Source organism: Mus musculus, chromosome 17 (assembly GCF_000001635.26).
Source record: "Mus musculus strain C57BL/6J chromosome 17, GRCm38.p6 C57BL/6J".
Taxonomy (NCBI): domain Eukaryota; kingdom Metazoa; phylum Chordata; class Mammalia; order Rodentia; family Muridae; genus Mus; species Mus musculus.
In genome coordinates, this window is record NC_000083.6 from 12,911,345 (window position 1) to 12,937,852 (window position 26,508).

Genomic DNA, 26,508 nt, shown 5'->3' on the forward strand with positions numbered 1-26,508 from the left:
TTCACAGTTTGTTATAAACACTTTAATTTGTTCTTTGAATAGTGACTACTTTCCTTAAATACATCTCATGTCCAAGAATGAGGACACCTTAAGCCCTTGATTAAAACAATGAAATCACACAAGCACACACAGAAGTGGAAAGAAGCTAACTTTAAATAAGTTTTCAGTCACATTATTGCTCTGAAGCTTTCAGTCTGGTTCTCCTTCCAAATGCTTCTTCCTTCCTTCTTTTCTTCCTTCCTTCCTTTCTTCCTTTTAATGCAGATGCTTTCCTTTGGTGGCTGTAGATGGTAGTTTTATATTACACTGCCAACAACAGTTAACACTTCTATTTCATTCATAGATTCTTCGAGGCTCCCGAAGCATCACGCCACTTTCTGTCATGGCATTTTGTAAACGTTTTATCTAGTTTGGAGATCGAGAAGAGAAAAAAAAAGGAAACACTGTCAGCCTCCAAAAAAACCTGAAAATCGGTTTGTTTTCCAAGAGACAAAGAAACCACTGACCTCCCAGGGTACATATGTGTTTCTCTGACTGATCTTAAGAACATAGATGCTGGGGTAAAGGTGCAGAAACTGGGGAAGTAGCCAACTAATGGCTGGTCCAGCAGGAGACCCCTGCCATGAGAGGAAGCCTACCCCTGACACTGCCTGGAGGGCCAGAAACCAGAGGCTGGACCAAGACCTAGGATGGAACCAACCATGTCTGACCAAAGAAAAAAAAAGTCAATGAAATGATTCCTAATAATATTCTATTGTATGCAGACAAGAGCCTAGCATAGTTGTCATCAGAGGCTTCATCCAACAACTGATGGAAGCAGATGCAGAGACCCACAGCCAAACATTAGGCAGATTGTGGAGAATCCTGAAGAAGAAGGGGTGGGAGGGAGGATTGTAGGGACCAGAGAAATAAAGGAACCAAGCAAACCCATAGAATCAACAGGGCCCACAGGGACTCACAGAGACCGAACCATCAGGGAGCCTGCGTGGAACTGATCTAGGCCCCCTTCTTTATGTTCTGCTTGTATAGCTTGGTCTTCGTATGGGACTCCTAACAGTGGGAAGGGGGCTGTCTCTCTTCTGCCTAGTTTTGGTACCCTTTCCTCCTCCTACTGGGCTGCCTTGTCCAGCCTTAGTATGAGGGGAGGTGCTTAGTCTTACTGCAACTTGATATACCATGTTTGGTTGACATCCCTAGGAGGCCTGCCTTCTTCTGAAGAGAAATGGAAAAGGAAGGGGTGGAGGATGTTGGGCTGGGAAGAGGAGGGAGGGGAAACTGCCATCAAGATGTAATATATGATATAAAAATTAATAAAACACATATGAAAAAGGAAATGGAAAGATATCAGGGATCAGCATATTCAACAAGATGCCAGTATATGGGCTGGAGAGATGGCTCAATGGTTAAAAGCACTGACTGCTCGACCAGAGGTCCTGAATTCAATTCCCAGCAGCCATGTGGTAGCCCACAACCATCTGTAATGGGATCTGATGCCCTCTTCTGGTGTGTGTCTGAAGACTGCTGCAGTGTACTCATATAAATAAAAAAATAAAATAAATCTTAAAAAAAAAAAAAAGATGCCAGTATAACAACAGGAAGTGCAGTGCTAACATCCTGGACTAACGGGTCTCAGTCACCCAGCAATACCAACTTGCAATACCGACTGACCTCAGTTTGTACAGAGAATGGGAACACAAACTCCTATGGACTACTGCAAAAACCAAATGTCACAGGATCCAGCCAAGGCCCACCATGTAGAATACCCTCAAGAAAATAATGTAAGCACACCTAACACCAAGAACTAACCAAAACTCTCTGGCGTCTCTGCGTGTTGCTAGAGATTACACACGCAAGGTAGCGGCGCTCTCAGAGCTGTGCCCCCAGCTCTGGACCTTCTGTGTATCATGGATGAAACAGCCTCCAGCATGCATTACCAATGAATAACTTGCAGTTCCTGGCCTTCCCACTTAAAATTCTGAGACAAAGTCTTACTAAGTTATTCAGGCAAGCCTAGAATTTGAGATTCTTCCAAGTCAACCTCTTGACAGCAGGAATTATTGACCCTTGTCACCAAAAACAACTGATCTTGTTCCCCCACCCCCTCTATTTTTAAACAGGATCTCACTATATATCCCCAACTAGATGGAACTTCCTTGGTAGACCAGATTGGTCCTAAACTCAAGAGATCTGCTTCTACCATACCACACCAAATTTTTGTTTCTTTTCTGCTTTCTTTTTTTGTTTCTTGAGACAGGGTTTCTCTGTGTACCCCTGACATTCCTGGAACTCACACTGTAGACCAAGCTGCCCTTGACCATGGAGATCTCTTGCCTCTGAGACCTCCCGAGTGCTGGGATTAAAGGCATGCACCACCATTCCTAGCCGAATGTTTACCTTTTAAGTAAATACATAGAAATACAAGTACCGAGTCTGAGGACGCCTCCCACGGGGTGGGCTGGTAGACCATGAAGTTGATTCCTGCTTCTAAGCACCGCTGTGCCAGCACTCGCCCAATGCTCTCACAAGCCACCACGTTTCTGGTACTATAAAGGTGTTTTTTAATAGCCCATTCTCGAGTGGATGCTGAAACAACAACCTGGCCGTTAAGATGCTCAACAAATGCTTCTACGTGATGCTGAGTCTTTACAACTCGCAACCTAAACGGGGAGAAAAGAGTTATAAAACAATCTATTAACAAAAAGTTGGGCCACTTAAGGTGAATAAACGCCTACGTGTTCTTCAAGAATTTGGTGAGCCCACTGTTAAGACAGTTCAATGGGTAAAGATGCTTCCTACCAAGGCCAACAACCTGCATTCAACCCCCAGGGCTCACAAGGTGGACCATGATCTAAGTATATGCGGTATATGCATGAACCTGTGACTATATGCACATACCAATCAACTGAAAAAAAAAAAAAAAAAACAATAAAAACAAACTGGAATGGGATTTGTTGATGCCCTCTTCTGCTGTGTCTGAAGACAGCGACAGTGTACTTACAACAATAAAAATGTGTAATTACAAAAAAACCAACCAAATAAACAAAAACCAGAAAAATCCCACTGTAACAAAAATAATAACCACCGTAAAAAGATAACCCCTACAATGATAATAATGTAGTTTAAATAGTTGAATTAAGAGCTGGAGAGATGGCTCGGCGGTTAAGAGCACTGACTGCTCTTCTAGAGGTCCTGAGTTCAATTCCCAGCAACCACATGGTGGCTCACAACCATCTGTAATGGGATCCGATGCCCTCTTCTGGTATGTCTGAAAACAGAGACAGTGTATACCCATACACAAAATAAATAAGTCTTAAAAAAAAAAAAAGTTAAATTAAAAAAAAAAAAAAAAAAAAGACATACAGCCGGGCGTGGTGGCGCATGACTTTAATCCCAGCACTCGGGAGGCAGAGGCAGGTGGATTTCTGAGTTTGAGGCCAGCCAAAAAAAAAAAAAAAAAAAAAAGACATACATTTAAAGCATCTAGCATAACTGCTTGTAAATCCAATGCTTTCAGTTAGTAGCCATCTTGGGGCTGGGGAGTGCAGTTCAGAGGTAAAGCACTTGCTTTGTGTGATGAAGGTACTCATCTAAACTGCGTAGTTCTCCCAAAATAAAATTTAACATTTATTTCCATGTGTATGATTATTTTTGGGAATGTATCGCTGTGTGCCAAGGTCAGAAGAGGGTGTCAGATCCCTGGGAACTGGAATTACAGACCATTGTAAGCTGCCTGGGTCCTCAGTGAACTCAGTAAGTGCTTTAAATGAATACAAATTTTAAAATGTATTTCATAAAATGTTTCTATTAATGAACTTTTAACCTTTATTCCCCCCATTAAAAAATCATTAAGGCTCAAACTTTACCCTAATGTGCACGCTAATAACTAATTCTACTTAGCACTCTATTCTGTAACAGCTTACACACACACACCTTTACTTACTGAACAGGTAGGTACACAGGCCTGTCAGTTCCAGACACTCAATCCCAGCCTCCTAGCCTCCTTTGCTAGAATAGCCTTCATGGCAAATGATTTCGCGGCTTCCTGTCCTTTAGATCTCAGCTTTTTGACATGTCACCTTCAGAGAGGCCTCAGGACATAGCCGCTTATTCTCAAATTACCGTTTAAGTTTTCTTCAAGGCAACTAACTAGTTGCTTGCTCCAAGGTCGCTTTCTACCCACATGTCATCTTCCTGACACATCCCGAGGCTTACCTGGCAGGATCAGTCAGGGGATTGGTGAAATTGGTAAGGTGCTAAGCACAGCTTAGTCAGTCACAAGCCGACTTTAATTACCTGTGCCAGAACTCACGGTTAGGCCACACGGTAGCCCAGCCCCGTTCTTTCCGAGCTACCCCTAAGAGCTCCAGATTCCGAGGGTTCCGGTTGGTGAACTCCGGGGCCACCGCTTCGTTTTCCTTACTCTCCACGTCGGGCTGCACGGCCGGCACGGAACTGGTTGAGAGGGCTGCGAACCCACACTCTAGAAAATGAAAAAGATCACATGCATCTTTCACTTTCCCACATCAGGTACAAAATCGCATTTGCAAATGCACACGTACTGTGCACAGAGCGCAGGCAAGGAGGTGGGGCGAGATTAGTTACCCAGTTTCCTGCAAACTGACAGACATTTCCAGAACCGCGGCCGAAGCGCCATGGCTGACGGGACCTGGGCAAAGTCACACAGTGCCCTATCTTCCTTTGCTCAGGGTCGTCTCGGGGAACAACTAGTCGCAGCCATGTTAACTGTGGGTAAAGCTACAAGGGCCGGCAGTACCTCGGTGTCTCAAGGACCCGGAACTAACAAGCTCCCTGGTGCTGAGTGGCCGAGTGAGCGATCGGTATCCCTGGCTCACCAATCACCGCAGACGTTGAGGCGGAGGGCGGGACACGCTAGCCGTGGCCAAGAGCCTGACTTCCGTTTTCCACTTTCGCGCCTTTCTTCTACTGTCTCTAGTTGACCCAGCGTCCCGCAGCCCCCTACTTCCGGCGTTTTCAGTTTTTCGCCCCGCCCAGCCCTCGTCTGTCAATCCCTACCGCTTTCCCGGCAGACCTTGCGGTTGGTGGAGCGTGGAGAGCGCGCAGGGCGTGTTACCCAGCAGGCCCCGCGGCATCGCTCGGGCCTTTCCACGCCGTGGTCCCCGCCGTGGTGGCCGTTAAACGGTCTCAGAGCGGAGCTATCGGTTGTCTGCGGCCGTAGTGAGCTTTGCTTCGTTTCCTGAAGATGGAGGGTCCTTTGTCCGTGTTCGGGGACCGCAGCACTGGGGAGGCGGTCCGCTCCCAGAATGGTAAGGGCGAGAGAATGGTAAGGGTCCAGCTCGCGGCGGCGCAGGCCGAAGCCCAGCCGCAGTCCGTAGGCCGGGGCTGTCCGCCGGGCCCAGTGAAGTTCCTTCAGGAGAAGCCCAGCCATCCCGGATCCGCCCTCACTAGCGGCCGGCTCGGCGCCATTGCGCCCTACCGTGTAAGGGAAGAATGTTCGAGAATGCACACGGTTGGGGGAGGCGTTCAAGATGGGTGTGGGCGTCCGTGCCCCAATACCTAGTAGAGGAGCTCCAGATAGACTTCTCCGCCACTCCCCTCTGCTCCTTTGTTGGGTTCCAAGCCGGTTGGAGCACCTCTGACATAGCCAGAAAAGAGTAGCTTTCACCGGTTCCATTGGCCCTTGAGAAGATGCTCATAGAATCTAGGTGGCTTTTGCGTTGCTTCCCTTCCCTGGTCTGGTTCTTGGATGCCCAGAATCTGCAGGTGACAGCTGCTCCCCCAGTAAAACGTAACGGAATGCAAACTGAACGTTATTAAGCGATACTTTTAGCTGCCTTTATCGTGGTTAACTTTAATACGAGTAAGCACGTGGTTTGCTGTGGTTGAATTTGTTCTTGAAAGCATTCCCTTGCAGGAACCGTGTTCTGTGTTGTGCTTTTTTTTTTTTTTTAAACAACTCTCTTAGAAATTACTACTACTTTATCCTGGTGAACTATCTAATATTCTTACTAAACTTGCCAGAGTCTGAAGAGAAAGGCTGAACTTAAAGGGTTTTTTCCCCCCTAGTGTAGTAGTAAGGAATGAACTTAAGATTGCTTATAATTTGAGGCATTAAAATCTTTGCAATCGGTGATATACCAATACTAAATAGAAAAAAGAATAGTTAACCTTCACTGGTCCTTAAGTAAGTGATTCCCCCCCCCCCCCACACACACACACACACACACACACAGGGTTTCACTGTATAGCTGTGGCTGTCCTGGAAGCAACTTTGTAGACCAGGCTGGCCTCGAACTCAGAAATCTGCCTGCCTCTGCCTCCCGAGTGCTGGGATTAAAGGCGTGCGCCGCCACACCCGGCTTGATTTTTTTTTTTTTAAATAGTAATTACAGACTTTAGATTTTAGCAAATCATAGGTAGTTGAGTGTCATAGTTTATGTGTTGTTCTAATTAGTTTTCACTGTTCATCTACAGTTATGGCTGCAGCTTCTATTGCCAACATTGTTAAAAGTTCTTTTGGGCCAGTTGGCTTGGATAAAATGTTGGTGGATGATATTGGTGTAAGTATATATCTAATTGCTCTTGCTTGCCTTGATAAAAGTACATTGTTTTAAATTTCAAAAAAAAATCTTTGGTAAAGTCTTTGTTTTTACCTGAGTATGGATGGCATCCTAGAGCTTGGTTTCTGTGTTGACCACTTATTCCTTCATATTTCTTAGGATGTAACCATTACTAACGATGGTGCCACCATCCTGAAGTTACTGGAGGTAGAACATCCCGCAGCCAAAGTTCTGTGTGAGCTGGCTGACCTGCAAGACAAAGAAGTTGGAGATGGAACTACCTCAGTGGTGAGACGCTACCAGGAAATGGCTAGAGAATAGTCAATTTATTAGAGTTGAATCCATGAGAGAGTCATACTCTAGGTCAGAAATAAGTCACCTTTTAAGGCAGTCTCACAAACTTTTGAAAACTAACCATTGTAACTAGTTTGTGTAATTTAAGTAAGGGAAGAACTTAAGGTGATTAAATAAATACAAGCTTGTTTTAAATACTGGAGTCTCGTGAATTTGGAGCCTTATTTAAACCTACTTAACCATGATGATGTTCATGTAGAAAATGTTACCAGGTTTGGACTTTTTTCTTTGTTGTTTAATAGATACTTTTGTATTTTAAATGTGAACAAGAAATCTTTGGAATTCAAAATAGAAATTTGCAGAAGTTAATTTGCTACCATATAGTGCTAATGGCTAGTCAGCAAACATGGCGAATAGTGTAACATTTTGTGAGTTAGCCTGCTTAAGTAGTAAAATACTGTTTGGTGAGGCAGATTTTAGACCTGGCAAAATAAATGGTGAGGGAAAAGTATTTATAGACTTACCCTTTACTAGGAAAGAATTGAATCTGTTTTTAAATAGTGAAAATGGACTTTATCTAATTTGTTCATAGACAATGTAACTTAAAAATAACCTTAATTCCACTCGAAAGAAGAAAAGTTTTTTGGAGATTTTGTTTTGTTTTATTATTAAGAAAACTGGTTTTTCACAGTGTTCTCTATTTTAAATGATCTTAAGATTTTATTGAAATTACTGGAATGATACCAGTCATTTCCATTGATTGCTATCTAGCTCTTGTTGCAGTAAGTCTGTAAATGTAATGGATATAAATTCTGCTGTATTAGATTTTTAGCATTTTCTGGCTTTTCCAGCTTGGACCATTTCCATAGAATACTTTTAGGTTTTTTGAGGCAGGATTTCTCTGTGTAGCCCTGACTGTCCTGGAGCTCACTTTGTAGACCAGGCTGGCCTCGAACTCAGAAATCCGCCTGCCTCTACCTCCCAAGTGCTAGGATTAAAGGCATGCGCCACCACGCCTGGCACAGAATACTTCCTAGTGGTCTCTATGTTGTGTTTTCAACGAGTTGCTACTCACTTGTCTACTGTGGTATTAATAATACCTGCTTAATAATCATGTTTTCCTGTTGTGCATATTGAGTGCCATGCATATTTAAAGCAATGCTTGATCAACAGGTAATCATTGCAGCGGAGCTTCTGAAAAATGCAGATGAGCTAGTCAAACAGAAAATTCATCCAACATCAGTTATTAGTGGCTATCGTCTTGCCTGCAAGTAAGATTGCTTTCAAAAACATGTTATTTTGTGGAATAGTAGTAAATTGTATCTTAATGTTGTAGCTAAGCGTTAAGTTGGAACTGTTGCATCTTAGCATTCAAGTGCTCACCTGGAGTACTAAGCTCCGTGTACTTTTCCCATTTGACTACCACATTTTTCTCCTAATAGAGTTTAGTGGCTATGCTTATGGGATAGATGAAAGGTGCCATGATCTGAAGAGGGGGAGCTGTCCTGTGTCTTTCCTCTATATGAAATGGCTGAACAGAAACCATTCCCTGTGATATTTGACAATGTGTTAAATGTGGTGAGATGCAAAACTTTGGAGTGGTGTGTTTCTATTTTTCTTTTCCACATTCTTAACAGGGAAGCGGTGCGTTATATCAATGAGAACCTGATTATTAACACAGACGAACTTGGAAGAGACTGTCTGATCAATGCTGCTAAGACATCCATGTCATCCAAAATTATTGGAATGTATCCTTGAATGTTCCTGTGCAGTTTGGCCCTAACTCCTTTTGCTCTAAAAAAAATGACTTTTTGGAATATTAGTTTTCTGCAGTAAAATTTAAAGTGCCATTTATTGCAAATTGATCTTATTAGAGAGAAACAACTGATCCTGCTACCACCTTTCCAACATTTCTATGGTGAAAACTGCATTTGAAGTACAGATGGTGGTGGTATATATGCACAAGTCACTTTGATTGTAGTTACAATACTTTTCCTCACTGGTGAATTATTTTGCTAAAAGTAAGTCTAGTTGAGTAGCTTTTTGGTCCCTGGGCCTTTTGTTTTGTTGTTTCAGCTATCCTTAACTGTTGTCTCAGAAATGGTGATTACTTTGCTAATATGGTAGTAGATGCTGTGCTTGCTGTTAAATACACAGATGCCAGAGGCCAGCCTCGCTATCCAGTCAATTCTGTTAATATTCTGAAAGCCCATGGGAGAAGTCAGATAGAAAGCATGCTGATCAATGGCTATGCGCTCAATTGTGTGGTTGGATCTCAGGGTAAGTGGGGTTCTGTTATTTACAAATCAGAGTCACTCTCTGGTTTATATACTATACTCTTAATGAGTTCTAAATGTTGTGATAGGTGCTGGGCTAGAGGCTCAGACATTTGATTCTATCATTAAGTTATGAGAGGCAGGCAGGTCTCTGAATTTTCAGGCCATTCTTGTCTACCTAGTGAAACCTTGCATTTAAAAAGAAAAGGAAAAAAGGAATTATGTGCATTTGGGACCAAAACTTTAAGGTTTAGTGTAATTAACTAACCTTTTTATTTATTTATAGGCATGCCCAAGAGAATAGTTAATGCAAAAATTGCTTGTCTTGACTTCAGCCTGCAGAAAACAAAAATGAAGCTTGGTGTACAGGTGGTTATTACAGACCCTGAGAAATTGGACCAAATTAGACAGAGGTAAGTGAAGAGGCATGTTCTTTTTTTGTTTTTTGTTTTTTTTTTAAAGTAAAATAAAATAAGGGCTGGAGAGATGGCTCAGCAGTTAAGAGCACTGGCTGCTCTTCCAGAGGTCCTGAGTTTAATTCCTAGCAACCACATAGTAGCTTACAACCATTTGTAATAGAATCCAATGCACTCTTCTAGTGTGTGTCTGAAGACAGCTGCAGTGTACTCATAAATAAAAAGATAAATAATAAAGTAAAATCAAGGATTATGGGCATCATGGTATAGCCTCTTGTCACAAACAAAACTGATATCAAATAAGTACAAACTATCAAGTGTTAGATACTGTGTATGACAGCGTCCACTTAAGACTGCCTCTGTAGCACATTAGTACACAGTGCTGACTGTAGCTGCAGTGACATCACCCCAGCAGACAGCTTTCACTTCCTCTTACTTTCAGGGGACTGCTGTTGTGTGATTATAATATGTCTGTTATATACATGTAACATAGCTTAAATAGGCATTTACTGTCTCATATTCCATAGTACATCATATGACTGCCTCTTGATTTGTAAATGCCCACAAATTAGCCAAGCAGTGGTGGCACATATGTCCAAAGAGGCAGAGGCAGGTGCATCTCTGAGTTTGAGGCCAGCCCAACTTCAGGAGTCTTGCTGTATCTGTCCTTGATACATTCTGTACCTCTGGTTTCTGTCTCTGAAGTCTTTCATCTTTCTAGTCATTTTCATGATAACAACTTAGGCCCGTTTGAAAGAAATATTTTGACAATCATAGCCTTGTCTCAGAACATAAGCATCTTTGCCATCTATGTTTTAACATATACTTACATATCTCAATATTTTTCTGTTGGTTCAACTCTGAACTATTTTCTTATCCCACTATGTGGGGCTTGATTTTCTGTCTTGTTCTTATCTTGGCTTCATACAGCTTTAGTGATGCAGTCTTGAGATTGTTAATAATAAATCTCTACTGCATCTTCAAGATAGAAGGTGCAAGGGTTGTGTTTTTTGTATTTTTTTCTTTTTAAACTGCCCTTAGGAACTCAAATAATAGAAAGAGCAAAAGTTATTTTCAAGTCCTGGAAACTCACATAAATTGGACTGACTTAACCTTTGGGTTTAGTGAGAAAGAATAGTTAATGTAATTTCATGTATAACCAGTGAAAGATAACACTGCATTGTTTAAAAACCTGAAGTTGCTAATTTTGGTTTATTGAAACATTCTCTGTAGAGAATCGGATATCACCAAGGAGAGAATTCAGAAGATCCTGGCAACTGGTGCCAATGTTATTCTAACCACTGGTGGCATTGATGATATGTATCTCAAGTATTTTGTGGAAGCTGGTGCCATGGCTGTTAGGAGAGTTTTAAAACGAGACCTGAAGCATGTTGCAAAAGCTTCTGGAGGTACGTCCTCTCCTGGCCGGGACACGCGGCTGCTTAGAGATAGATGTCACTGGGTCAGAAGGGTTGGAGTGAAATATTGACACTAAATTTTAGAAATATTTTTCCTCTTTGCTGTGCTCTAATAGATTTATAGAGCCATTTTCTAGGTAGTTGAAAACATTCTTTGATGCTGAATTTATTGGAAATGAGTAAACTAAGGTATTTTTACCTTGAAGGTGGCAGTATTGTCTTGGGTTACGGTAGTGGCTTGTCTGGAACCTTGAGATAATGCACTGCTTTTCCATATACTAAAACTATGAGAAAAAAATGTATCTTACATGACTCTTATAGCAAGTATCCTGTCTACGCTGGCCAATTTGGAAGGCGAAGAAACTTTTGAAGTGACGATGTTGGGACAAGCGGAAGAGGTCGTACAGGAGAGAATTTGTGATGATGAGCTGATCTTAATCAAAAAGTAAGAAGTGCTTTTGTAAGTTACAGAGCAATGCAGATTGTGTTGTAAAAATAATTCTTTCCCATTAATTTGCTGCTCTAGTCTGTCAGTGATAGGAGCGGTTATACGCATGGGATAAAACAATATTGGGCCATTGTACATGGAGATGAAATGTGTTTTGTCTCTCGTACATGGTCTAGACATTGTTCCTGGTGCCTTATGCCTAAATACCTTTCTTTTTGTTTGTTTGGTTTTTTTCTGTCTTTTTGAGACAGGGTTTTACCGTGTAGCCCTGACTGTCCTGGAACTCTCTTTGTTGTAGACCAGGCTGGCCTTGAACTCAGAAATCTGCCTGCCTCTGCCTCTGTTAAGAGTGCTGGGATTAAAGGCATGCGCCACCATGCCCGGCATGTCTAAATATCTTATTAGTGGGATTTAATCAACGTGTCTGCAGTTACTGTTTTCACTAACAAAAATGCTAATAGCCTCACGTTTGTTTTTTGTAGTACTAAGGCTCGTACATCTGCTTCAATCATCTTACGAGGAGCAAATGATTTCATGTGTGATGAAATGGAGCGCTCTTTACATGATGCTCTTTGTGTGGTGAAGAGAGTTTTGGAGTTGAAATCTGTGGTCCCAGGTGGAGGTGCTGTAGAAGCTGCCCTGTCCATATACCTGGAAAACTATGCAACAAGCATGGTAAGGCTGCTTTCAAAGGCATAGGGTGCGGTGTTGGGTTCACCGTAGGGTTTTACCCTGTCAGGCCCGCTGTAGGCTTTGACTCCTTTCATGGGCACACCTCATGGTTTCTTCCTTAGGGATCTCGGGAACAGCTTGCTATTGCAGAGTTTGCAAGATCTCTGCTTGTGATTCCTAATACACTGGCAGTGAATGCTGCCCAGGACTCCACCGACCTGGTTGCCAAGTTAAGAGCTTTTCACAATGAGGCTCAAGTGAACCCGGAACGTAAAAATCTAAAGTGGTGAGTATATGATTTCCTTGTGTTCTATTGTCAACTTCCATGGGTCTATTGTAAGTTCATAATAGTACCTTTGTCCCTCCCTCCACGTTTGGGAAATATATGAAGGGACTTGTCACATATTGAAACATCACAGGCATCGTTTTCGAGATAACATCTTTACATAATGGTGGCTGATAAGTTTTAGTGCTCTGCCCTAGGTGTCGCAACACTTGGTCCCATTCTGACTCCTTGGGTAGTCTATAGAAAGGGCCGAGAGGATGATATTGGGGTAGGGCTTTCTCATTTTAGGCAGCTCTCAGCTTACAGTGAATACAGTTTCAGAATATTGTATCCGTAGACACCCTGGTGTTTATAAAGATTCATAAAGCATATTTACACCAACCAGAACAGTATGCAACATGTCACTATTTGCTAAGTGTTCGATAGATGAGGTTTCCCTGCTACACTGTCAGCTATTCTTCTCCCAGAGGCAAGCTTGTTGTAACTCCCACAGTCTTTTGGACTAGAATAGCTGGAATACCTCACCACATTAATTAGGTCACTGACTCCAGTTTTCACCTTTATAGGATTGGTCTTGATTTGGTCCATGGGAAACCACGAGACAACAAGCAAGCAGGGGTGTTTGAACCAACCATAGTTAAAGTGAAGAGCCTGAAGTTCGCAACAGAGGCTGCAATCACCATCCTTCGGATTGATGATCTGATAAAATTACACCCAGAAAGCAAAGACGATAAACACGGAAGTTATGAAAATGCTGTTCACTCTGGAGCCCTTGATGACTGATTGGATTTCCCTCTTATTTATAACAGTGTCAGGTGCAATGCCGTAGCCTTGGGTGTCTCACATTAAAGTACAGCAAGCTGACCACCTGGGTTCCTGTCCTCAGTTTGGTCCTCTGGTTTCCCTTTCTGCTTAGTGTTGCACTGATTTAACAAGAACTGTCCAAGGTGGTGGCTGTCATGCAGTTCACCCTCTCTGAACACACATTGCGACTCCCATCCCACCCCCAATGCACAGGGCTGCAACACCACGGGTCCCGCCCACTCTCTCCAGGGTGTGCAGCAAGGTCACTAGAATCCTGCAGCCAGATGCTCCCAGAGGATGGCCCAAGGCAATGGCTCCTCCATTGATGTTGACCTATAGAGAAGAAGAGCCTAAGTCAGTCCTCTGTGAACTGACTGTTTTATATGTCTCCCCGCAGTGTTATGCTAGCAAACCATCCTTTCAAACTCAACTTTCACTGTAAACCTTAGGAATAAATAGGCCTATGTGACACCTCCTGGGTTTCTCTGTGTGGCTCTGGCCTTCGTGGAACTCACTCTGTAGACCAGGCTGGCCTCTAACTCAGAAATAAATCTGCCTGCCTTTGCCTCTGCCTCCCAAGTGCTGGAATTTAAGGCGTGCACCACCACTGCCTGGCTCCTGCTGTCTTTTTTTGTTTCTGGCATGTCCCACTGATTCTGATGTGAACTAACACACTCAGTTATTTACTGTGAAAAGTCAACACCTGGCAGAAGCAGCCTTGAACATGGATTGTGCAAGTTCACTGGCAAACACAACTTCATGTTGGTTACCTTCTCGGGGTTTAGTCCAAGTTCTTTAGCTATTGCAACAGAGAGAGCTGCATAGGCTTCATTGATTTCAAACAGGTCAACATCCTCCAAGGACCAGCCTGCCTTTGCAACCTACAAAAAAAACAAAAGGAACTTTAATTAAACCATTAGTAATTGACAGCTACAAGATTGGGCCCTGACTATAACAAGGGTTGAAGAATCTTATTTTTTTATTTTTGGTTTCTTACAAGACAGGGTTTCTCTGTGTAGTCCTGGCTGTTCTGGAACTCACTCTGTAAACCAGGCTGGCCTCAAACTCAGAAATAAATCTGCCTGACTTTGCCTCCCAAGTGCTGGGATTAAAGGTGTGTGCCACCACTGCCGGGGTGTTGAATCTAAGAAGCCAGCATAATGTTCCCAAAAGAGCATTATAGTGGGCTTCTTTAGTGATTCCATCGTGTAGAGCTTCTCTAGGTCCAGTGGCACACCCTTACTCTCAGCATTTATGAGGTGGAGACATCTCATTTGAGGCCAGGTTGGGCTACAAAGAAAGCTCAGCCTCAAAAGGATGGCGTCTAAAATGTCCCTACGGTGCTGAGCGTGGTGGCGCACGCCTTTGATCTCAGCACTTGGGAGGCAGAGGCAGGCGGATTTCAGGACAGCCAGGGCTACACAGAGAAACCCTGTGTCATTAAAAAAAAAAAATGGCCCTAAGGTACAAAGTCCAAACTGTCTTGTTATTGCAGGTAATACAACACTATTTTTAAAAAGCTTGAACTGGCAAAGTGACTACAGATGAAGTATTTTACGTGGCACCAGAGGCCAATCCTCTAAGAGAGCCAGCCATGGAGACTTGGAATCCCTGTGTTGGGGTGGGAGGTCTTAGAGCTAGGTGGTAGCAAATGGAACCTGGTAGCAGAAACAAAGCACATCCTCACATCTTCAGAGTGGAAAGGTTTGTTAAAGAGAGCTTAGTGCAGAACAACACTGTACCCTCAGAAAAGCATATTAAAGGTAAGCTGAGAGTACTGCTGGGGGAGCAGAAATTTAAGGCCATCCTCTACACTCTGGGCTTCCCCAAACCCTGTCACACATCTCCACCAACACACACACATTGCTAAAGAGACTCACAGCTTGCTTTATGGCTGGAATTGGTCCTACTCCCATAACAGAAGGCTCCACACCGGCTTGGGACCAGGAGACTATTCTTGCTAAAGGTTTCAGCATCCGCCTCTCAGCTTCTGTCTTCTTCATAAGGACCACAGCAGCAGCGCCATCGTTCATTCCTGAAAACAAATGACCTGGTGTCTACAGCACTCCTTTGCTTCAGGTATGGACCCAGGGCCTGCTGCCCACCTGCAAGCATTAAGCTACTGACATCTTGCCAAAGGGTTCTGTTTGCTGTGATCCATCAGACTTCAGTGAAGTTAGAAATAGTCAAGTCAAATGTGATAGTGGCCATACATTATGATAGTCCCAAAATAACTGTGTGCTTATGGGGATGAAGATCAAAGAAAACCAACAAGCCTAGGTCACAGGTACTGGGGATTCCTGGAATTGGAGAAATATGAAGTGGATGAACATTGGAGGGCTTTGTTTTGTTTTCAGACAGTATCTTACTATGTGTTCCTGACTAGCCTACATTTCTGTTAGACCAGGGTAACCTGGAAACCACAGAGACCCACCTGCCTTTGCCGTTCAAGTGCTGGAAGTACAGGTGTTTTAGTTTGGGGGTGGGGGTGGTGAGTGTCCTGACGTTTTCTCTCTAACAGCTCTGGTTGTCTGGTTGTCCTGGAACTCAATTTGTAAACCAGGCCAACATCAAATTCAGATGTAGCCGGGCATTGGTGGCGCACGCCCTTTAATCCCAGCACTCTGGAGGCAGAGGCAGGTGGATTTCTGAGTTCGAGGCCAGCCTGGTCTACAGAGTGAGTTCCAGGACAGCCAGGGCTACACAGAGAAACCCTGTCTGGAAAAAACAAAAAAACAAAAAACAAAAACAGAAAGGAATCATGTTGTGTAGAAAGACATATTCACTTGGTAGACCTCCACAGAGTTGGTATTTCCCCCAGTGCCCCTCAGAACTCACACCTGTTGCATTAGCAGTTGTGACAGTTCCTGTCCCATCAGTAAGAAAGTAAGGTTTCAGCTTGCCCATGGCTTCAAGGTTACTCCCATGACGGGGAAATTCATCGATTTTCACTTCAGTAAGACCTGCAGAGAGCAAAGCCAGTTACTTGGAATGAGTACAGAGAAGGCAGAGTTCTGAGACTGGGGACTTCTCAGAAACAAGGAGTGACATTTGGAAGAAAGGTCTATGACCATTTACCCACTTCCATTCTAGTAGGAATTGCTAGAATTACTGCATGCTCTCCCATGAGAACTCTTCATGAGTCGCTCACCCTGTGTTTCAAATCCTCAGCCCTTCCTAAGGACAGCAGCTCTTTGTATTGTATGGACACAGGTTTGGGTCAGTGCATTCATTCATCTAGGTACAACTGAGTGGGTCAGAAGTGGAGCAATTCACCTTGTCTGAGCTGGGAACCAATGTCAGATTCTGCTTCAGATCATGGTGAGTGTGTCCTTAAGGAACTCTAGAGACTGGTTAGCATTTCTTCAGCAGCTCATAAACACCTGTAACTCCAGCTCCTAGGGTCCAAGGCCTTTAGACGGCCTCCAAGGGTATTCACACACATGTGTGCATATACACACAGAGATAGACAGACAGATATCCTAAAAGTGTCCCCTTTAGAATGTGAATTTAAGAGACATGCAAGATCAACTAGGTGATCAGATGCCATTCCTGAAAGGTTTGGAAAGCTGTTTTCTTCTGACAACCACAAACTGATGCTCCATTTCTCATGAAACCCATGGGATACACACTGCAGCTGTGGACACTTGAAGATGACAGTTTCCCATGTGACCGTATCCTGCTGTGGTGGCAGTATTTTCCAGACAAGGATGTTGCTACAACCTGTAATCCCAGCACTCATCAGGAAGAAGCAGGAGGATCACCCAGCAGTTGGAGCCCAGCCTGGTCCACAGTGAGCACTAGGCCATCCCAGCTACACAGCAAGACCACGTCTCAGAACGCAACACATCCCAACCTGCCCTCCCCCATTCAGATGTATAATGCCTACACCTTTACAAGCGGTAAAGACCAAAATCCACCAAGCCTCCCTATCATCCTCACAGGAGTCATCCGTGCCTACACACGGCCTCATCCTAACTGTGGCCTCCACGCTCACCTTTTCTGGAAGACACCAGCACTGGCACAATCTCCTTGTCAAAGTGGCCAGCTTTCTGAGCATGCTCTGCCCTGTTCTGTGACAGAACTGCAACCTTGTCCTGGGCCTCTCTGCTCACTTGCCATTTTTTGGCTACGTTTTCAGCTGAGAAGAAGAAAAGGCAAAAACAGCAAATTCATGAGCTGGGCTTTGGTAGCTCGGGTTACTCACATTTAAACAAGAATTAACTTGTATACAGCTGGGCAGTGGTGGCACACGCCTTTAATCCCAGCACTTGGGAGGCAGAGGCAGGTGGATTTCTGAGTTCGAGGCCAGCCTGGTCTACAGAGTGAGTTCCAGGACAGCCAGGACTATACAGAGAAACCCTGTCTCGAAAAACAAAACAAAACAAAACAAAAGCCAGAAGCAGGGTACATGCACTTTCATTCCAAGATTTGGGAAGCAGAGGCAGGTGGATCTCTTGAGTCCAAGGCCAGCCCAGTCAACAGAATGAGTTCCATGACAGCCAGGCCTACACAGAGAAACCTTGTCTCAAAGAAACTAAACAAAACAGTAATTGGTCCCATGGTTGAGGACCCAGAGCTTGCGTGGCTGTTGCACTTCACTTTGAATCTCTAAGTGTGATGTTTTGGAAGAGCAAGGGCTGCCTGCTCTGTTACATTGCTCCTGTTTCCTCATAACCGCGGACAGTAAAGACATGAATACACTGGCAGAGTAGAGAATTATCTGCTCTTCTCAGGCAGTGCTGGCTTTCTTACATAAGTTGTATGTGCCAGGTTTGTACGGTGGTGGTGTTTTACGAGGTTATTGCTAGCTGGAAACTTGCTATGTATACCAGGCTAGCCAGAGCTCACTCACATGTGCCTCTGTCACTCTTATTCTAGGATATGGGTATCTATCACCATACCAGCTCAGGGCTCTATATTGAAAAGTTTCCATCTTTCCATTTAAAACTAATCAGCAAATCATGGGAATTATGTCATAAGAAAATACCTTTACTTACCAGACACGGTGGCACAGACCTTAGAGCCCAGCGCTTTAGAGACCTATCGGCCTTACCTGTGATGCCCATGTGGTAGTTGTGAAAGGCATCTGTCAGACCATCACAGAGTATGCTGTCAGCCAGTGGCACCTCACCCACCCTGACTCCTGTTCTCAGGTGAGTCAAGTGAGGAGCCTGGACACAGGGAGGAAGAACAGATTTAGGAGGGGTGTCACTTGTCTCTCAGGGTCCCACTCAGAGTCAGGAGGCTCTGCCTTGTACTTCCTCCTTCTTCATTACCCATCAGGCCTTCTCCCCATCCCCTGCTCTCCAGATCAGGACCTGAAACATCTTGGTGTTAGCAGACAATCCCACCTGCCTTCTCTTAGCCATCTATTCCTCTATCACCTGCCCATTTTTGTTTCTTGATCAAACCTGTCCATTCTGTGCCTTAATTCTTATGATTCTATTATATCCTTATAGATAGACAAGTATTACCTAACAGGATGGCATAGAAACCTAGCAACTCCTGTTCTACTTTCAAAAAGATGTTGGGGGTGGGGGGGCTGGATGAGTTTACATGTTCCATGGGAGTGTGTGCTAAAGAGACTAGAGGGTATTGGATGCCTTAGAGCTGGCAGTTGGGAGGCACAGGACATGGATGTTAGGACCTGAACTTGGGTCCTCTGCAAGAATGGCACAGGCTCTTCACCACTGACTTGTGTTACAGTAGTTAGCTCTCTCTGAGATCCACATGGGTGGAACTAATGAACTCGCCCAGGAGCTATATGGATTTCCTAATAAAAGACACATACACACACACACACACACACACACACACACACACACACACACACACACCAGTTAATTTTAATATGCCTGACTAATTCAAAGGCTGAGTAGTTCTTTTTTTTTAATTAATTAATTTATTTATTCTTTTTTTTTAATTAATTTATTTATTATATGTAAGCACACTGTAGCTGTTTTCAGACACTCCAGAAGAGGGCATCAGATTTTTTTGTTACGGATGGTTTCGAGCCATCATGTGGTTGCTGGGATTTGAACTCAGGACCTTTGGAAGAGCAGTCGGCGCTCTTAACCACTGAGCCATCTCTCCAGCCCCCAGGCTGAGCAGTTCTAATTGTCCACACAGCTAGCACACATTTTCCTCTGGTACTCCTGGCTCAACACCTTCTAAATCTATGTTTTATCTTTGCTGCCCTCTTACCTGCTGCTGGGCAGCCCCTCCCATAGGGCAGGCCACTATCCCTTCCACATACATTTTGGATGAATTTCCTTCTGCAGCTCTAAATCTGATCTGTCGTCTTTCCTCTCTCCCGGTTCCTAGCCCAGGCAAATTTCAAAAGTCCTGCCTTTGTTTATCTGACCAGCCATTAGGTCTTTATTGATTGATCAAAAACCAACTGGGGACAAGGACCTTCAGCATTTGAACACAAAGATTCCTGATTTTAGGGGCCGGATTAATTCAAAGCAGTAGAACCAATCCCCAACAGTCCTGTCGCTCCAGCACATTTAGCATCTGTTTTGGTAGGAGACAAAATGCCCACGCGGAGAATATTCAGGCTGTAAAATGCACTGAGAGGAGGGTTTCTGAGTAGAAGAGATTTTAACATTCAGCAATTCAAAGGCAGCCAGGATACAATGGAAAGATGAATGGACAAGGAGTCAAGACAGGTGAATTAATTATAGTACTATAAATGGGTATACTATGAATAAAATGATAATTGGGGGCTGGAGAGATAGATGGCTCTGCAGGTTAGAAGCTTCTACAGCTCTTCCAGAGGACCTTAGATCGTTTCCCAGCACCCAGGTCAGCTAGCTAACACCGGGAACTTGAGGCCTCTGGTCTCCAAGGGATACCTGTAGGTATGTACACATACACACACACACTTAAAAAGAAAAAAAAATGAAATGATACAATTAAACTCATAATTTTGTATATAAATTATTTTTAAGAAGCAAAGAAACAAAAACGAACATTTAAGTTGTGGCTCTGTTATTCCCACAGGAAATTGGGAATAACAGCACTGACTCCATATTGGATCTGGTGACCACGCACAACAGCCCTGGGTACTGGTATGTACATCTAACCAGAGGGACTCCGCTCACTTTGTGACCTCCAGCCTGCCTCCTCCTGAGCTCTGCAGAAGTTGAGCTCACTAGGTTTCTGACCAGTGGATTCCAAGGTCAGCCCTCCAGCATAGGAGGAAGATGCTGTTCCGCTGCAGTGCCAGCAAGACAGGGGGGCCGGGAGGAGGCTTTCAGTTTCTGAGACAAGGACTTGTATGTGACCCAGGCTGGTCTTGAGCATCAGGGCTCACGTGCTTCTCAGCCTCAGCTCCTGAACAGTTGGGCCTGCATGCTTCACCACAGGTGTCTTTTACGTGTTCTACCTACCCCCTAAGAGATCAGAAGTCTGACCCCTGGGGTCTGTCCTGACCAAGAACCATGACAAGAAGGAAAACTGGCAATGTGTGACTTGACTCTTCTTCACAGTGGGAAAACAAGTCCAAACTGACTCAGCCTGATTCCTGTCTCCCTCCAGTCTGGGATCTGAGGTAGTGGAAATCTGTCCTGAGGAGGCTTGCAGTGAAAGTTTTGGCTCCTTTAAAACCATTATAGAGCCGGGCTTGGTGGCGCACGCCTTTAATCCCAGCACTCGGGAGGCAGAGGCAGGCAGATTTCTGAGTTCGAGGCCAGCCTGGTCTACAGAGTGAGTTCCAGGACAGCCAGGGCTATACAGAGAAACCCTGTCTCAAAAAACAAAAACAAACAAACAAACAAAAAACAAACAAACAAAAAATAAGTTATATAATGTGAATTTTTTTTGTTTTAATTCTAGGTTTGGGATATGGAATTAAATTCAGTTTGCCCACAGCTGTTAACTATGATTGTCTTGCGCTCTAGAAGATGCATGATTTTTGCCAGCTGCAAGTAGTTAAATTTTGTGGACTCTGAAGAGGGAATAAATTCCAGAGCCCCAAGAGGTAGGTAGGTAGGGTGGGTGGGTGGGTGGGTGGGTGGGTGGGTGGGTGGGCGTGCGTGCGTGCGTGCGTGCGTGCGTGCGTGCGTGCGTGCGCGCGCGCTCTCGCATGTGTATCCTCTGAGGAGCCTCCTGCTCTATGCTGTTGCTGCTGTTTGTTGTTGTTGTGGTCTGATGAGAAGATATATGAGAGATGAAGGGACATATCCTGAAGATAAAAGTGGACATGCCCTAAGGAACTCAATGCCCTAAGGAGTCAGCAGGAAGCAGTCAAAAGAAGTCCATGTCTCCTATCCCCTGGCCTTCTTTCTCTCCCACCTAGCAGTAGGGGGTTGGAGGGATGCTGGTGCACAAGGGTGGAAGGGGAGTAGAGGAATAAGAGTCCACTAAGAGAGCAAATCCTACACCAACAGAAGATCCTTGTGCTCTGTGTGCAGATCATGGCCTGGATTATCCTGGGCTCTGGCTCCAGGTCAAAATTAGAAGAACACTTTGTAGGGATGGGCTGTGCCCTGATTTATTGAGCTGAGTCTAAGAACAGGAAGCTCCCAGTTCAAAGAATCCTAGCTGACTTGTTTGGGTTCAGTTGCCCTATACTTTCAGCCGTGGGACAGTCTCTCTAGAAGTTCAGTGGAGGATGAACTAGGATTCTAACAGCACAGCTTATGTTCCACTGACCCACTCAAAGAACATTTAGTCACTTCAAAAACAAAAGTGTGTGTGTGTGGGGGGGGGGGAGTGCCAGAATTGTGGACAGGGATAGGTAGATTTTTGTGAATTTGAGGCCAGCCTGGTAAACAGGGATTTCCATGCTAGTGCAAGCTACACAGGATCTTAACTAAACTTGGGGGGTGGGAGGATAGGGCATGGGGCGCACACCCTTGATCCTAGCACTTAGGAGGCAAAGATAGATCTCTGAATTTGAGGCCAGTAGTCTGGTTTAATAGGGAGTTCCGGGGGCTGGAGAGATGGCTCAGCAGGTACGAGCACTGACTGCTCTTCTGGAGGTCCTGAGTTCAAATCCCAGCAACCACATGGTGGCTCACAACCATCTGTAATGAGATCTGATGCCCTCTTCTGGGGTGTCTGAAGACAGCTACAGTGTATTTACATTTAATAAATAAATAAATCTTTAAAAAAAAAAATAGGGAGTTCCAGGAAAAAGCCAGGACTACACAGAAAAATCTTGCCTTCAAAAGCAAGCAAACAGACAAACAAACAATATATATGTATGTATATATACATATGTATATATATATATACACAGAGAGACACATATATATATACACACATATATACACATACATACACACATATAGGTTTTAGACACAGGGAAAAAGAAATGTAAGCAGGCAGTGCTGGTGAGATGGCTCAGTCAGTGCACACAGGCACTTGCACCCAGCCTGATGAGCTGAGTTCAATCCCCATCTGGTGAGATGGAGAGAGTCTTCTCCAGGATGTCATTCTCTGACCTCCATAAGTGTGGGTGCATGTGCCGTCCCCCATAAAAGGGGTAATAAATGTTTTTATTTCGTGTATTGTAATTATTAATTCTGTTTTGAGGGTAAAGTTGTACACTACCACACCACACCCCATCCTGAAATTTTTTTAAAGAAGTGGAGAATTAGTGTAGTGCATGATGGGAAACAACTCACCATCGACAGCATCTCAAGTGGAAAATTTGGGAACCTCACCAGGATAGTCATGACCTTTATTGCATCATCTAATTTTCATTCGTTGATAATGAGTAGAGAGCTGAATTATAAGTCTGGATGACTCAGGGTCTTAATGACCTTCCTAAGAATGACACCCTCAGAAGTTAGTTGCCTGTGTATTATCTTTTACCTTTCTTGTGTTCTCAGAATGAATGTGCTGTACCTGGCATGTTTATTAACTCTTTGGGCATAATGAAAAGGAGCTTTCTCAAAATTTTAAGATTTTTAAGGAAGACAACTTAAAAAGTTTAGATGAGTTGGAAAATATCCAAAGATATTCTTAGCACTCTAGATGCAGAGCAGGAGAGGCAAGCATTTAAGGCTAGCCTAGGCTACATAGCAAGTCTTGGGCTAGCCTCAGCTACATGACAAGCAGGAATAGCAACCAAATGATCTTGTGGGTTCATTTCAGAAAGCACTGTATGCTTCTAGAACAACTGCTTAGAGAAAGTATGTTCTCCTCCAGCTGCCTGGCTGATAGACTGTTCTTCACATGGGATTTCTGATCCAACCTGAAGAGCAGTGGGCATTCAGTCAGGGGTCAGGCTGAGTCATCTCCTGTGGGTTCCTCAGCAGGACCTGCCCTCTAGGTGGCCAGGGTGATGAGCAGCACCTCTGCACTTACCTTGCTCATATTCTCCATGCCTCCAGCTACCACAATGGTGGAGTCGCCCATGGCTATGGACTGGGCTGCAAGACACACGGCTTTTAGGCCCGAGCCACAGATCATCTGGCAGCTCCATGCTGGAACCGAATAGGGGATCCCTGCACCCACACTGGCTTGTCGAGTAGGATTCTGCCCACAACCTGGAACACAAGGAACACAGAAGCCTCCAAGTCTGTGGTTCTCAAGCTGTGGGTCGAGACCTCTTTGGGGGCTGCATCTCAGATATTTACATTACAATTTATAGGTTTTCTCAGAGAGAAGCTCCCTCCTCCATAAACAGTGCATCTTCATCTCTCCTGAGGCTCCTTTAGCACAGCTGAAGCCATTTTGTCCCATGCCTGCCAGTCATTGACACAGAAAATAGTTTGACTCAGCAATGTCATGCTGACCACATACCCTGCTCCGTATGTTCTCAGACTTGTTCATCTTTCATCTCAGCCCAGCTGTGCCAGTATTCTTTGTCTCTAATTTTATTCTTGCATGTCTAATGATGGTTTTGTTTGTTCTGTATATGGCTATTAGGTCTTTGGCCTGTTGTTAGATTTCTTTTGTTTTTAATTTATTTATTTTTATTTATATGAGTAAACCGTAGCTGTCTTCTGACACACCAGAAGAGGGCATCAGATCTCATTACAGATGGTTGTGAGCCATCCTGTGGTTGCTGGGAATTGAACTCAGGACCTCTGGAAGAGCAGTCAATGCTCTTAACCGCTGAGCCATCTCTCCAGCCCATTTTGTTGGGTTTCTTCACCCAGTTTGCTCTACTCCACTCTGAGGACATGCCTCATGCACCACCCTTCCTAGTCCTATGCCCTTTCTCCCATCTCATCCCTGCCCTCTTCTCTTTTATACTTCTTAATTATAACCTTCTGTAGCTTTAACAGAAGCTAACATCTGTGGAGTATAACAGTCTCAACTTTCCCCTCTTAGCTATTAGGTTTTTTCCCCCTCTCTTTCCAAAGTCAATTTAAGGCTTAATCTTTACCCACTCTGCCTTCTCAAAGTCCACCTGAATGCTTATGTCATCCTACGCATGCTTGCCTCTCCGGGTTCATTTAACTCCTGTCCTTTATCTTTACCCACCCTACTTCCCTCCCCCCTCCTAATCTTATTAATTGGAGTCTAGTACATTCCATGCTATCCGTGGTTGTTTGTTCTCCATGCTATTGAAGTCAAAGTGCCACTGTTACTAATTGGCTAGTATAATAATTGCTTAATGATTCTAGCGAACAGTTGTTGCCCTCCTAGGGAATATATAAAGCTTCTTTTGCCCAGCATCCGGAGCTTCTGGACTGAGTAATTGTTTTCAGAACTACACACTCAACACTAGTACCTCCAAGTCCCCCTTGAACACTGCAAATACTTCAACTGAAAGAATAGAGCTGATTTTTAAAAAGAAAAAAAAGGTAAGTAAACAAATAACGCCAGATACCTCGATCACCAATACAGGACATAGACATAGCCCTCCAAAGGCCAGCCCCTTGCTGAGATTTGGAGCGTTGCTGTGGAGTGTAATGCTAAATTCTATACTTACCAGCGATTTCTCACATTTACAAGCTTGTGTTGTGCAAACACGTTCCTTGATTTAAAACTACTGGTTAAATAAAATTGGCTACAACCAATTACTGGAGGGATTAGAGGTGGGTGGGTTTGGAGTGACCTGGTCAGAGGAGGAGAAACCAGGAGGAGAAGGAGAGGGGAGGAGAAGAGGAGGGGAGGAGAAGGGGACGGGAGAGGGAGGGGAGAGGGAGAGGAGAGAAGCTGCCATGGGGGAAGATGACATGGTCACAAGAAACAGCATGTATCTGGGGCTCACCACTGGGGAAGTAGCCTGGCCAGCAGTTAGAAGAGTAGATTAGCCGGGCAGTGATGGCGCATGCCTTTAATCCCAGCACTTGGGAGGGAGAGGCAGGTGGATTTCTGAGATGGAGGCCAGCCTGGTCTACAGAGTGAGTTCCAGGACAGCCAGGGCTACACAGAGAAAAACCCTGTCTCGAAAAAAAAAAAAAACAACAAAAAAAACAAAAAACAGAAAAAAAGAAGAATAGATTAGAGATTACCCCCTGCCCCCCAAGTAATTGTCAAAGCCGAGTAAAATAACCATAGGCCGAGTCTCATTCATTTGTAAGCTAGTCAGGGATAAGCTTGGAGTTTGTTGTACTTCATAAAACAACGTATATAGTGATAGTGAGTTAGATGACACTCCAGACATAGGAAATCATTATAATTATATTCAAGAACACAAACAAATGCTTAAATGAAATAAGAAAGGAGATGGATGCTATTGGGAGGTAGAGACAGGCAGATTTTTGAGTTTCAGGTCAGCCTGGTCTACAAAGTGAGTTCCAGGATAGCCAGGGCTACACAGAGAAACCCTGTCTCAAAAAAAAAAAAAGAAAAGAAAGAAAGAAAGAAAAAGAAATAGGAGACCGGTCGGTGGTGGTGCACACCTTTAATCCCAGCACTTGGGAGGCAGAGGCAGAAGGATTTCTGAGTTTGAAGCCAGCCTGGTCTACAAAGTGAGTTCCTGGACAGCCAGGGCTATACAGAGAAACCCTGTCTCGAAAAACCAACAACAAAACAAACAAACAAACAAAAAACTAGTACCAGATGACTCTTAGATTACCAAATGATGGGATGTCTTTTGACACATGGAAAAGTTCTGAGTCACTGGTCTGGGAAGAGGGGAGGAGGGCAGTGGTGGACCACAGACAGCTGATGGCATCACAGTCAGACCTTGGATGGCCATGAGAAAGAGGTGTGGCTCAACCCAGAGTTTAAGCACCATGAGGACAAAGTGGGTCAGAAAAGATGAGAACTCCAGGTATGATGGCGAATGCCCAAAACCCTAGCACTTGGGCACTGGAGGCAGAAACATCAAGAACTTTAAAGTGTAAGGTCATTATCCTAGCTACACATAAACTTTGGATTCTATGTCAACAACAGCAACAAAATCAAACACTTGAGAGGCAGCTCTCTGGGTGAGAAAG

The 26,508-nt window shown here is 44.1% G+C and overlaps 3 protein-coding genes, 2 non-coding genes and 1 pseudogene across 9 annotated transcripts in view; 4 read left to right on the plus strand and 2 right to left on the minus strand.

Annotated features, from left to right (window-relative positions):
* Mrpl18 (mitochondrial ribosomal protein L18) lies at positions 1 to 6,443 on the minus strand. 3 transcript variants are annotated; one of them, XM_006523344.2, is made up of 4 exons: positions 5,051 to 6,443; positions 4,294 to 4,480; positions 2,426 to 2,657; positions 1 to 405 (listed from the first exon to the last, which is right to left on the minus strand). In XM_006523344.2, the coding sequence occupies exons 1-4, from the start codon at positions 5,109 to 5,111 to the stop codon at positions 334 to 336; spliced, it is 552 nt and encodes a 183-aa protein (XP_006523407.1). In that variant the 5' UTR covers positions 5,112 to 6,443; the 3' UTR covers positions 1 to 333. The 3 variants fall into 3 exon arrangements, with proteins under 3 accessions (XP_006523407.1, NP_080586.1, XP_017173106.1); NM_026310.3 differs by lacking the exon at positions 5,051 to 6,443 and adding an exon at positions 4,603 to 4,747 and having other exon boundaries at positions 11 to 405; XM_017317617.2 differs by lacking the exon at positions 5,051 to 6,443 and adding an exon at positions 4,603 to 4,886 and having other exon boundaries at positions 338 to 405; positions 2,575 to 2,657.
* On the plus strand, positions 4,985 to 13,723 carry Tcp1 (t-complex protein 1). Of its 2 annotated transcripts, NM_013686.4 has the most exons (12): positions 4,985 to 5,285; positions 6,454 to 6,539; positions 6,699 to 6,827; positions 8,007 to 8,104; positions 8,471 to 8,581; positions 8,932 to 9,113; positions 9,396 to 9,522; positions 10,759 to 10,934; positions 11,265 to 11,388; positions 11,874 to 12,066; positions 12,186 to 12,349; positions 12,916 to 13,723. In NM_013686.4, the coding sequence occupies exons 1-12, from the start codon at positions 5,222 to 5,224 to the stop codon at positions 13,130 to 13,132; spliced, it is 1,671 nt and encodes a 556-aa protein (NP_038714.2). In that variant the 5' UTR covers positions 4,985 to 5,221; the 3' UTR covers positions 13,133 to 13,723. The 2 variants fall into 2 exon arrangements, with proteins under 2 accessions (NP_038714.2, NP_001277641.1); NM_001290712.1 differs by lacking the exon at positions 6,454 to 6,539.
* Positions 8,241 to 8,378, plus strand: LOC115488839. Its single transcript, XR_003952435.1, has one exon. It is a non-coding gene; the product is annotated as a small nucleolar RNA SNORA29 (small nucleolar RNA).
* Positions 11,513 to 11,573, plus strand: Snora20 (small nucleolar RNA, H/ACA box 20). The gene has a single exon (NR_028479.1). It is a non-coding gene; the product is annotated as a small nucleolar RNA, H/ACA box 20 (small nucleolar RNA).
* Acat3 (acetyl-Coenzyme A acetyltransferase 3) overlaps positions 12,486 to 26,508 on the minus strand; it is a 16,766-nt gene continuing 2,743 nt past the window's right edge. The window contains exons 4-10 of one of the 2 annotated variants that reach the window (XM_030249675.1): positions 23,477 to 23,658; positions 18,210 to 18,327; positions 17,151 to 17,294; positions 15,994 to 16,116; positions 15,034 to 15,188; positions 13,924 to 14,034; positions 12,486 to 13,486 (exon numbers count right to left, since the gene is read on the minus strand). In XM_030249675.1, coding sequence (XP_030105535.1) covers positions 13,316 to 13,486; positions 13,924 to 14,034; positions 15,034 to 15,188; positions 15,994 to 16,116; positions 17,151 to 17,294; positions 18,210 to 18,327; positions 23,477 to 23,658 — 1,004 coding nt within the window. In that variant the 3' untranslated portion in view covers positions 12,486 to 13,315. The remainder of the gene's footprint in view (positions 13,487 to 13,923; positions 14,035 to 15,033; positions 15,189 to 15,993; positions 16,117 to 17,150; positions 17,295 to 18,209; positions 18,328 to 23,476; positions 23,659 to 26,508) is intronic. The other variant, NM_153151.3, reaches the window with a different exon arrangement.
* Gm20591 (predicted gene, 20591) overlaps positions 24,826 to 26,508 on the plus strand; it is a 7,506-nt pseudogene continuing 5,823 nt past the window's right edge.

Excerpts from the sequence above, each read along its gene's own strand:
- Mrpl18 (XM_006523344.2), bottom strand. The coding sequence starts at position 5,111 with ATGCCGCGGGGCCTGCTGGGTAACACGCCCTGCGCGCTCTCCACGCTC. Across the intron at positions 4,481-5,050 it reads CACGCTCCACCAACCGCAAG|AGTGTGGGTTCGCAGCCCTC; the intron begins GTCTGCCGGGAA and ends TTCATTTTCTAG. Across the intron at positions 2,658-4,293 it reads AACCGTGAGTTCTGGCACAG|GTTGCGAGTTGTAAAGACTC; the intron begins GTAATTAAAGTC and ends CTCCCCGTTTAG.
- Tcp1 (NM_013686.4), top strand. The coding sequence starts at position 5,222 with ATGGAGGGTCCTTTGTCCGTGTTCGGGGACCGCAGCACTGGGGAGGCG. Across the intron at positions 12,067-12,185 it reads AAAACTATGCAACAAGCATG|GGATCTCGGGAACAGCTTGC; the intron begins GTAAGGCTGCTT and ends TTTCTTCCTTAG. Across the intron at positions 12,350-12,915 it reads GAACGTAAAAATCTAAAGTG|GATTGGTCTTGATTTGGTCC; the intron begins GTGAGTATATGA and ends TCACCTTTATAG.